This window comes from Hydra vulgaris, chromosome 03 (genome assembly GCF_038396675.1).
Source record: "Hydra vulgaris chromosome 03, alternate assembly HydraT2T_AEP".
Classification (NCBI taxonomy): domain Eukaryota; kingdom Metazoa; phylum Cnidaria; class Hydrozoa; order Anthoathecata; family Hydridae; genus Hydra; species Hydra vulgaris.
In genome coordinates this window covers 62,995,001-63,007,675 of record NC_088922.1, presented here as the reverse complement: position 1 = coordinate 63,007,675, position 12,675 = coordinate 62,995,001, and the positions used below count along the sequence as shown (strand labels likewise).

Genomic DNA, 12,675 nt, shown 5'->3' with positions numbered 1-12,675 from the left:
TGATCACGATAGATCAGCGAAATATCGAAATAATTATATATTATTAAAAATATATATATATTTAAAAAAGTTTATAAGTAGCCGTATTTATTGAATTCTACCCATATTTTAACGTATAACAAGAAAATGACTTCCAAAGATTATATATATATATATATATATATATATATATATATATATATATATATATATATATATATATATATATATATATATATATATATATATATATATATATATATATATATATATATGTATATATATATATATATATATATATATATATATATATATATATATATATATATATATATATATATATATATATATATATATATATATATATATAATGTATATATATATAATGTATATACATATATATATATATATATATATATATATATATATATATATATATATATATAATTATATATATATATATATATATATATATATATATATATATATATATATATATATATATATATACAGGGCCGCCGTGAGGGGGGTCTACTGGGTTGTTTTGTCCCGGGCGCCAGGTCGACAGGGGCGCACGAAGCCGAATATAAATAATATTTTTTTCATGTTTATTTAAAAAAAAGATGAAGTACTGGGAAGCAGCGTGGAAAATAAGAAATCAAAAGCAGCCGGTCAATTTGACCAGCTAAAACATATAATAGACGGTCAATTGCTTTTATTGGCCGGTCAATTTTTTTTAGTTTAAATTTTCAACTTTGTGATGAAGTGCTTCATAACTGGACTTTTTATATAAAAAAGTAATTAATGCTTTAAAACAAAGAAATTAGCATTACTTTCAATTTGAAAGTAATGCTAATTTCTTAGTTTTAAAGCATTAATTACTTTTTTTATTGTATTTAAAACTAATGTTTTAAAAGTTTTAAAACATTAGTTTTAAATAAAGCGATTCTTTTTATATAGCGGAAACTCGCAAATAAAGTGAATACTAATGATTAATTTAACAACCCGCTGAAGTAAATGTTTAAAACAACTTTAGTACAAGGAGATTTTCATTCAATTAAAAACGGAGATTTTTTACTTTATTAAAAAGAGAGATTAGATTAAATCCAAGTAGTTTGATATTGATATAAAATATTAAAACAATTTTATTAAATTTATTTCTCTAATTTTTAAAATCTCTCAAATTTGAAACAATTTTGAAACACGTGATATCGATGTGATAGTCTGATAGACCCAATCAAGAAGAAATTCAAACAGTTCTTTGCTTATGAGCGGATGCTGTTTCAAAAAAAATTAAAATATGTCTGGTTTTAAAAAGAAAGATTCTGGTTGTCAAGTAAGAAAGAATGCTGCTCAAAGAACTGCGAATGAGGAAAAGAACAAACGCACTCTTTAAGACTGTGGTATTACAGTTACAAAAAAAGGAGAAGATGAAAGTCCTACTGCTTCAAACTCTTTCCTGCCAAGTCAATCGATTCAAGTAGTAAATAGTTTTCCCCGTGAAAGGATATTTTCCCATTTGATTAATTCAATGTTATATAAATTTTTAAGTTTTTTTTATAGGTTGGAACTGAAAACGATGTCACTGACATTTCTGAAAGCTCGGGAGAGCCCCTATCAAAAGTCGGAATGGTAGCTGTGAATGAAGAGAATATTTTGGTAAGTTCTACCTCTTTAAAAGAAATGATGTCAATAAACTTTTAAACAATAAAATAAGATTTTTTAAAATTTATTCTCAGGTGTTGCCAACAGAAGAACCCATCGCTACCATTCTTTCCAATGATCCTGCTTTGTGGGCAGCACATCTTTCCAAAGTGGAAAGAGATTCTGTGCTTCTACAGGGGCTTCCTCGAAATCCTTCAGCTTTCCCGAAAGATTCTAATAAGAAGAAGGTTCCTGAATCAATTTTCTACGAAACTTTTCTCAACGGGGAGAAGACATGCCGAGATTGGCTGGTCTGGAGTGTATCTAAGAAATCATTTATGTGCTTTCCGTGTTCTTTGTTTGGAAGCAAACAATCTTTTGGGATCGGACACCAGTCGCACCTTCTAAGATGGAATGATGGAATAAGCTGCAACTGGCACAAGCTACCTGAGAAAGTCAAAAGTCCCCAGAATAACACCCAGCATCGAAACTTTTACATAGAATGGAAAACGGCGCTAGAAAGCTTAGAAAATCAAAGCGGAATAGATGCAGCTCTTGAAAACTCGATAAGAAATGAAGCAGCCAGGTGGCGTGAAATTCCACGATGCATCTTAGATGTTACTCTTTTTTTAGCGTCACGAAACCTTAGTTTCAGAGGTAAATCTATTTACAATTATTCTATTGTGATACCGACTATCTTTAAATCTATTTAGCTTATATTTATAAGATTAACTAGATATTTTGGAAATCATTAAATAAAACAAATCCTTCTTTATTCTTTTAAATAAATATGTTATAATATTCATAAATCATAATATAAAATCATCATAGAATCATCATAAAATAAAACAAATGCTTCTTTATTGTTTTAAATAAATCTGTCTTATTATTATAATTTTTAGGTTTATCAAAAATGATTGGAGAAGACGACAATGGTAACTTTCTAGCTATCCTAGAGCTCTTGGCCAAGCACAACAAGACTCTCCAACTACACTTAGAAGAAGTTTCCCGCTGCCAACAAGAAGGTAACAAAATGAATGCCCATTACTTGCGCTGGAGCACTCAAAATGAATTCATCAAAGAGTGCGGAGGAATCGTTCACGGTGCCATCATCAACGAAGCTCATATGGCCATCTACTATTCCATTCTTGTGGACGGGACTCCGGACGTCTCTCACACCGAGCAAATCACCTTTGTTCTCCGCTTTGTATACTTTGGTAATGACAAAAAATGGACCGTGAAGGAGCGCTTTCTGAGGGTCGAGAATCTTGAAAAAAAGATAGGTGCTGACATTGCCAAGCTTATTATGGACGTCTTAGAACAAAATGGAATCGAACTCAAAAACTGCAGAGGTTAAGGATATGACAATGGAGCGAACAAGTCCGGTATATACAAAGGAGTACAGGCGATTATACTGCAAAAAAATCCTCAAGCTCTCTATATGCCATGCAGCACTCATAGTCTCAACCTTGCTGGTGTTCATTCTGCTGAATCTTTGGTTGAAGTCAAGAACTACTTTGGCCGAGTCCTGTCTATTTACAATCTTTTCACTGGAAGCCCTAGTCGGTGGAAAGTCTTGATTGAAACCACTGGTTTGTCCCGTCATCAAACGTCGCAAACCAGATGGAGTGCGCGAATCGAGGCCGTGAAGCCGTTAGTCAAGCGATCCAGGGAAATCCTCGAATCTTTGAAAAAGCTCCGCGATTTTGATCTAACAGCTGATCAATTGAATGAAGTAAAATCTCTGGAGAAGTGGGTTCATTCATTCGAGTTCATCGTAATGACAACCTTTTGGTATAAAACGCTTCAATCAATCAACTACGTGAGCCTTGCACTCCAATCAGAAAATATATCCTTGGACGACGAGATGAAACTCATTAAGACTCTTATTGAAGATCTAAATCGACTGAGATCATCTTGGACCAGCATCCTTAATGAGGCACGTTTGATAGCATCTGGTCTTGCTTCTTTTGGTTTTCAATCAGAATTTGTGAAGAAGAGGACGAAAAAAAGGAAGACCTTTCACGAAGAGGTGAGGAACACCGCTCATTTCCATGAAGACGAAGCAAAAGAGTTTGAGGTGAGCGTATTCAATACCGCTTTTGATACTCTTATTCAGCAGGTCAGCGATAGATTCCAAGCTGCTGAGAAGACGACGAATATGTTTTCCTTCTTGTGGTCATTGAAATCTCTTGTTATGTCAAATGAAGAAGAATCAGAAGAAAGTGTTGAAGCATCTATCCAATTGGAGGAGAAATGCAAGGTCTTGGCACAAATCTACGCGACCGATGTTGAGGAAGAGAAACTTATTAAAGAGGTCCGCCACCTCGATGCTCTGAAGCGATCCAATCTTTTTGGTCCTAAAGAATCTCTCACTTCCATGACGTTATTGAATGGAATATACCAGAAAGGTCTTCAGCCGCTCTTCGAATCAGTCTGCATTTTGCTGCGCATCTTCAACACCATCCCTGTTTCTGTTGCGGAAGGCGAGAGATCTTTTAGTAAGCTTGCTCTAGTTAAGACAGCTTTAAGGTCTACAATGAGCCAAGAACGACTCACGAATCTTCTGGTTATTTCCATTGAGCATGATCTTGCCAAAAAGTTGTGCTACGGTGAAGTGATTTCCAAATTCGCCATGAGTAAAGCTCGAAAGATCAATTTCCTCTGAAGTTGAAACAACAATAGCTGTTGTATTCTAGACAAAATTTTGCTCTTAACATCCAATAGTGTTTAATGATTGTCTTTGGTCTGTTTCTACCATGTTCTAGTGTCGACTTTATCATTTTATGTATGAGTGTATAACCAAGTCAAAAGACCATTGCAATTATCTAGAAATAAACTGTTCAAATGTTCATTAATTAAAATTAAAAAATTCTATATTCTTTTATCCTCTTTGATTTGATATCAAATGGCTTATTATATGTATTGAATTATGGATCATTAGATCAGCTTTCACTTTCAATAGGGCGCTTGCGAAATTTTGACCCTGGGCGCCGCAAAGGCTCACGGCGGGCCTGTATATATATATATAAATATATATATATATATATATATATATATATATATATATACATATATACATATATGCATATACATATATACATATATGCATATACATATATACATATATGCATATATGCATATATATATATATATATATATATATATATATATATATATATATATGCATATATATGTATTACTAATTATAAATTCAGAAGGAACACAACTCTCTGAAGCTAAATTGAAGGATCTCAAGCAATTTCTTACTTATATACCTCGAGTGCACTACAGCTTTTTTCAAAATCTCACATGTCAAAATGAAGATATTTCCATAGAGGAGGACGAGGAAGATATAAGTGTTTAATGCAAAGGAAATGTCATTTAGTTAAGGTTGTGGTATGTTATGTCATTAAAGGTGTATGATGTGAAAAGTGGACATGAAAAATATGGACAAGGACCAATTTCACCTGATGTTTTGCCGTTTGGCAATTGAAAGAGTAGTAATTTTTTACTCATACAACCAATCAAAAGCATTTCTTTACACAACTACATTTTCCTTATGTTACTGACACTCCCATGTAACTAATAATGTAGTTATAGCGTGTATTGTATTTCATCATGTATGATATAAAACAATTTTTTAAACAAGTGCAGTTATTTTCAAATGTGATATTATGGACATGGCCCACTTTTTCACTGAAGGGCTCAAAAAAGGATTAGAATTGATCATAGAATGATTTTTCATTTGTTAAACGCAGAAAAACGATGTGGTTCTTCATTCTCTAGTCAAAAACAAATACAGTATTACAAGAATAATTCTTTATCAATGTTACTTAAATTTGGCATTGATGCAGTGTCTCAAGTTCCTTTGTAATATATGCATTTGATCTATTCGTATATAAATGCATCTTTTACGTAGTAAATGAAAAGTAAAAATTAGTATGCAAATTGCAGATGCAATATCATGTGAAATAACAAATATAGCTATATACATCACGACGGAGTTAGGTCGTAAATCAAGAATTTTAAATGATATTGATGGTTGGAAAGCAACTAAAATTAGGATTTTTAATGTTATCTTGGATCTCCAGTTTTACCAAGTCATCTCCCACCACGACGATACCATCACTTTATGTTAATGCATGCTGCAGATGTAAGTTCTTTCAAGCAATTCGATGTTAAATGTGTACTGTAATTATGCAGAAATTCTTTTAAAAAAGTTTGTTGACCAGATGTTTAAACCACATGGTGATTCTTCAGTTATATATACAATACATGGTCTTATCCATGTCTGTTTTTTGATGTTAGACACTTTGGTACTCTAGATAAGTACAGTGTTTTTTTTTTGAAAACGTATTAGGTATGTAAACAAAAAGATTAGTACTGACAAACTCCCTTTAAAACAAATATGCAGGCGCTTATCTGAACTTGGTGAAAAGCGATTTGTGTTTTTCAGGCCAATTTCTCAACAGTCTAAACAACACTCCAAAAAACCAACGTTAGGTAATCAAGGCACACAGTACATGGACATTTTTTATTTTGTACAGATAACTGCAACAACTGTGGGCTACTTAGAGATGGAAAAGTTATTGTTATTGATAACATAATTGGCAATGACAAACATTATGTTATTATGTCGAATATTTTTAAACAAAAAAGTTTTTATTAATAACCTTGTAAATCTTCACTGTTTCAAGTTTATCGTGTCACAAATTTGTGAAATGAGTTTTTTGTTTTTCCAGTAACAAACATTTCCAGTAACTAACATTTTTAAGCTAATACCAAGAGATTAAAACTTTGTTGTTCGCAAATATTGGAGAAATTAGTAATTTGTTAAAAAAAAAGATTATTCTTTTTTAACTTCTTTCTTTTAATAACTGCATCTCTTGCTTGGACCAGTATTTTTTACTTTTGTAGCATTTGAAAAGTCATGCTTAGATCTTCTTAATGATGTACGTTACGATATTAAAAAGATTAGAAATTGTTTAGATAACATTGAGAATAAGCTGAAAAGTTATAGAAAAGCTGCTATTGACCAAACTTCGTTAGTAGCGTCAACTGTAATCCAAGTGTAATGGCATAATCTATTACCTGTGTAAAACGACATGGACTAGCAAAATATAGAATTGATGATGGCTGAAAAAACTGTCACTTAGTCTTAGGTGCGTTTTTTATATTTTCTCATTTCTTTCTGTCTTGGATTTTAATGTAAAAAGTTATTTTTAGACAGATTGCAAAATGATGCGATGTTTTTATCCTATAGTTTTGCTATGTTTACCACATATCTATTTTAGATAATAATTTTTAATAGTGTGCAGTGTTATTGTGGTAAAGGGCCAAATAGGTAAATGTTATAGTTACAATTCCATGTATGTATGATATGCAAGTTGCAATTGGTCGAATTTCATATGGAACTTGACTTATATGATTTACTAAATATTAAAAAAAAGGTAGGGTAACGTTTCTTTTTCTGTACGTAGATACTTTGATACTAATTTTTGCCTTGTACACCAAACCTTTTTTTCTCAAATATTACATTGTAGTGATTTGCAGTGTTGGTAAGAATATATGCAAGTGGTAGACTAAAAGTTTATCTGCTTTTTATATCCCTAACTTTCAAAAAAGAGTCTATAAAAAAAAAATCTACAAAACTTTTAACATTGGTATAGGATTTTTGAACCATGCTTATCTCCTATTTTTATCCAAAATTCCATCTTGGTAAAACTTGATACATACTACATACTTGTAAAATAATACAAGGATCTACCTCCTTTATAGACGAGTCAGTGTTTTTTAAAAGGGCATATTTGCTCAAAACTTCTTGAGCAAATCCACCCTTTTATAAAACACTGATTCAGTTTAGGTACGTTGGTTGAGTTTCCCTTGTTGGGCTGAGAAAACTATTAGAGAATGACAACGGAAGTAATAAAGGCTAAATTCTCAAAAAGGGCCTTTTATATTCTGTGCAGAGCAAATAAGGCAAAAAGTTACTATCAAGCACTCCATCTAAAATGTTATCATTGGCAAGTTTCAATATATATATAAAAGTATATATATATATATATATATATATATATATATATATATATATATATATATATATATATATATATATATATATATACATATATATATATATATGTATATATATATATATATATATATATATATATATATATATATATATATATATATCTATGTGTATATACATATACAAACATATATATATATATATATATATATATATATATATATATATATATATATATATATATATATGTATATATATATATATATATATATATATATATATTTATAATATATATATATATATAGGTATATATATGTATATGTATATATACATACATATACATATATGTATATGTATGTATATATATACATATTCATATATATACATATATACGAATATGTATATATATATATACATATTCATATATATGTATATATATAAATATATATATATATATATATATACATATTCATATATATAGATATATACATGAATATGTGTATATATATACATGTTGATATATATAGATATATATATATGAATAGGTATATATATATACATACAGTATGCGACAAAAGTGTTTACATGTTTTTGAAAAATATTCTTTTTTAAAATAAATGATTGAAATACATTTTTATATATCAATATATATATACCAAAATAAAGGTAATTCATTGTTGTTTCATGTTTTGAGCCTGAATTTAAATGAATGAGAAGTGTTTATAGCAAATTATTTATTGAAACAAAATGTCAGATGTAAACAGTTTTGTCGCGATTTATGCTATTATTAATTCTAATGCAAAATTAATACTTTGTGGCTATATTTTTAATTTGCTTAAATAAAACATATCTCAATTAGTAATAAACGGTTTACTTAAACTTAAAAGTCGTAATGTAAACAACAGAAAAACTATAATTGAAAGAATGAAAAAAGTGTCGAAAGAAATTGAAAATTTAGCTGTTCAGACGCTTAAATCAGAATTGTCTCTTCGTGAGATAGGACGAGAACTTAATATATCTTATTGTTTAATCTATAAAACTAAGAAGCGAAACGATATAGAGGAGAAATGCAACAAAAATGGACGCAAGAAAATTTTCACTACTCGAGATCAGAGAACAATTTCTAGAATAATCATGACAAATAAAGCAAAAATCAGCATACGATGTAAAGAAACAATTAAATAATGCTCAAGGTACAGTGGTAAGTACTCGAACAGTACAGAGAGAACTCAAGAGAATTGGATTCAAGGCAAAAAAGAAGATCAAGAAACCACTACTAACACCGAAATATCGTAAACAACGATTGGAATTTGCAAAGAAGTATGAAAACTGGATTTTTGCTGAGTGGAGTAAGGTGATTTGGACAGACGAAAGCAAGATTTACTTGATTGGCTCTGATGGCATTCGATATGTATGGAAAAAAGCTGGAGAAGGAATTTCTGATCGTGACTTTATTCCAACAGTAAAATATGGCGGCGGAAAGTTGTTGTTTTAGGGATGTTTCTCTTCGTCTGGTGTTGGTAAAATCGTAAAAATTGATAGAATAATGGACGCGAAACATTATATTGACATTTTAAACAATGGCTATTTGCCTAGTTTACGAGGATGGCGAAAGCAAATTCGTTCGACACTTTTTATGCAAGACAATGATCCAAAGCAGAAGGCAAAAATCACATTAGAATTCCTAAATTCGAAGAAATTTAAGATTCTAGAGTGACCTGCGCAAAGTCCCGATCCTAACCCGATCGAGAATCTTTGGTCTATTGAGAAGAATCGAGTTTATAATTATGAAACAAGAGCAGCCAGTCGAAAAGAATTATGGGAACGAGTTAAGTATGTTTGGAGTTCGATAACTGTTGAAGAATACAAGAAGTATTGTAAAATTTTGAAAAAGAATATTTTTCAAAAATATGTAAAAACTTTTGTCGCATACTGTGTATATGAATATGTATATATATTCATATATATGTATGAATATATATACATATTCAAATATATGCATACATATGCATATATATGAATATGTACATGTATTTATATATATATATGAGTATATATACATATTCATATATATGTATGAATATATATACATATTCAAATATATGCATACATATACATATATATGAATATGTACATGTATTTATACATATTTATGAGTATATATACATATTCATATATATGTATACATATATATGAATATGTATATATATTAAAAGCAACTTAAAGCTGACCTTTCTTTATTTTACTAAAATGTCTTTGTTTTTGCAAAAGAAATACATTTGTTAACCTTTTTATTATTAAAGCTTTACAAATTTTTAAAAGTCTTTTTAGCATTTTTTTTTTACTAACTTCTTCCTTTTACATTTTATGTAAAAGGAAGTAGTTAGTAAAAAAAATTCTTTGAAGTGTTTGTATTATACGGTAAATTGTACGGCTTTTACTGCATTATTTATAAGCGATGAGATAATCACTGAAACCAATACGTTTGTGTGTGGGTTTATATAATACTTAAAAAATAATTTTAACTGTATTTTCAAAAAATTACTTAGGAGTGCAACAGAAATAAAATGGAGCCTACCGTTTACGCTAAGCCATATTTTGCGCGCAAGAAAATGGTAAGTATTAACGAGATACTTGAGTGTTTAGCAAACGTTAATGAAAACCATGTGTAAGAGAAAACTGCCTAAAAGCCAAAAGGAGGAGACGTTTTTGTATATCAATATCAAGGAAACGCTAATAAAGGTACGCAATTTATTAAATTACTTGTTTTAGTTTTGTAAATTTTACGAAAGGATACATAAATATGAAATATTTTTTGTGTTAGTTTCAATATCAAGATCCAATGAGATTCGCTATATTTTTAAAAAAGAATTAATTTTTAATTTTTAGACGATTGGATGGCCGATGGTTATCGATGAATTAATAATCAAATCACATAAAACAGCTGATCATCCTTGACTTTTTGTCATTTTTCTTTTATAGCAATCAAAAATTCAGTAACAAGTGCAGAAAACATAAATGTCATTTCTAGAAGTATTAGGCAAGTGCAAAATGTTAGTAAACGGGTTCCCACTAGTCAAAAAATATTCAGCAACAGCAATGCTAGTTTGCACGATATTGCGTTTGATCTTCCGGATTTTTTTGGCTAATACAAACGTTACCTGACTTTAATGTTGTTGCAGGGCGGAAAGATCTACTTTATCATACGAATGAACTTTTATTAATTCATGGAAAAACTTTTTCGAAATTGTTGACATATGACACAAAATATAATTTTATAGAGTTTTATATATCTGTTCTTCTAATGTGAGAAGTTTGTTTTACAGAAAATCCTGTAATACTAGTGATGTTTAAGATTCATGAAAGAAAGTTGCAAAGTACTCAGAAATTTTTTAGCTTGACATATTGTCACTTTTTTAGTCTTCAATTTGAGTATTAGGGTCAAAATTGGCAAACTGTGGATAGGAATAAATAAAAAAACAATTTAAAAAAGAAAATTTACTTGTTAAAACAATCAATGGATAATCTTTTTGGTATTCAATTTCCAAATAAAATTTATGTTAAAAACAGATCAATTCGGGATAAGATTGTCTAGTTTACAGCTAAAAAAAGTTAAAACTAGATGAATAGGCAGGATAGATGTGAAACTGTTTAAATAAACAAGATAGATAATTTATAAAAATTCATTTTCAATTGAGATTCTGAGATTAAAAATCTATGAACGGTTAAATGCAAATTTACAAAAACTTCTGGTTTACATGCCATCATCACATTTTTTAATTATTCTTTGGGTCATTTTGGAAAATTTTATTTCAAAAATAGACAGCAACTGCTCAACAACAATTAATGTTATTATAAATTAATGCAATTTACACAAATAATGTTATTATACATTTTACAATTAATAATATCAAATTTCTTTACTAGAGAATGATTCCTTATGCAACTTGCATTAGGTCACTTGACATCGAAAGTATTTAAAAAAATAAAATGCGAATAAAAATTTCATTTACTTTAAAATAGTACAATTTAAAGTTTCACGCGCAAAAGAATTTTAGGATGCTGCAGAGTTATCAATATTGCTTCAGACATCGATGCAGTTTTATAACTTTGAAGGCGATGCAAAATAATTTAAAGTTCTTTCGTAGGAATAGGACAAAAGTCTAATATATTTAAAATGAAGCCGTTTTTAAAACTTTATGGTAGCTGTCAACACATAAATATTACTCCAGAAGTTCAATATATGTACATAAAAATAAGTAAAAAGAACAAATTCAAATAAAATTTCTAAACTTCAGGAAAAGGCTTGGTAAAACAAAGTGTCAATAAATAACAATACTTGCTGATTTAGCACAACACAAATGACAACTGCTTTTATAACCCTCTTTTAAAGGATGATACAGCATGAGAATATATATATATATATATATATATATATATATATATATATATATATATATATATATATATATTTATATATATATATATATATATATATATATATATAAATATATATATATACATATATATATATATATATATATATATATATATATATATATATATATATACATATATATATATATACATACAAATAACAACTGCTTTTATAACCCTCTTTTAAAGAATGATATAGCATGAGTAACAAGACAGTTAGCTAATTATATAATGAAAACAATTTTTCAATTTTTTTTATAAAGAATCATGTATTTTTGCAGACAAATGCAACTTTCAAAATCTATTTCTTTTCACCTATCCTAATATACAGTCCCATGATAATTTATTAGTGCTATAAATATTTTTTTCATATTTTCTTATTCAAGTTGAATTTAACAATTGAAAAGCAATGTAATTTATTTTAAATGTATTATTAATAAGAAGTCAATTATGTATAAAGTTAATTTCTTCAGATTTTTTTTTACTATTGGCATCCCTGACATTTCTGGAAGCCATCTTGTCACGACACTATTACTCAACTGTCATCTTTACAAGCACGTGATTGTTTTTCTCTGTCTATT

General features: G+C 28.9%; 2 protein-coding genes across 2 annotated transcripts; both read left to right on the top strand.

The window, feature by feature from the left end:
• The first annotated feature begins 1,279 nt into the window (after positions 1 to 1,279).
• Positions 1,280 to 2,980, top strand: LOC136078827 (uncharacterized). Its single transcript, XM_065794642.1, has 4 exons — positions 1,280 to 1,315; positions 1,543 to 1,638; positions 1,719 to 2,280; positions 2,526 to 2,980. Exons 1-4 carry the CDS (start codon positions 1,280 to 1,282, stop codon positions 2,978 to 2,980), a joined length of 1,149 nt encoding a protein of 382 aa, XP_065650714.1.
• Positions 2,981 to 3,064: 84 nt separating this feature from the next.
• LOC136078826 (uncharacterized) lies at positions 3,065 to 4,291 on the top strand. Its single transcript, XM_065794641.1, has one exon. The coding sequence runs from the start codon at positions 3,065 to 3,067 to the stop codon at positions 4,289 to 4,291; it is 1,227 nt and encodes a 408-aa protein (XP_065650713.1).
• The last annotated feature ends 8,384 nt before the right edge of the window (positions 4,292 to 12,675 follow it).

Coding starts and splice junctions, on each gene's coding strand:
- LOC136078827 (XM_065794642.1), top strand. CDS start 1,280: ATGTCTGGTTTTAAAAAGAAAGATTCTGGTTGTCAA. Junction 1,316..1,542: donor AGAAAGATTCTGGTTGTCAA/GTAAGAAAGAAT, acceptor TTTTTTTTATAG/GTTGGAACTGAAAACGATGT. Junction 1,639..1,718: donor TGAATGAAGAGAATATTTTG/GTAAGTTCTACC, acceptor ATTTATTCTCAG/GTGTTGCCAACAGAAGAACC.
- LOC136078826 (XM_065794641.1), top strand. CDS start 3,065: ATGCCATGCAGCACTCATAGTCTCAACCTTGCTGGTGTTCATTCTGCT.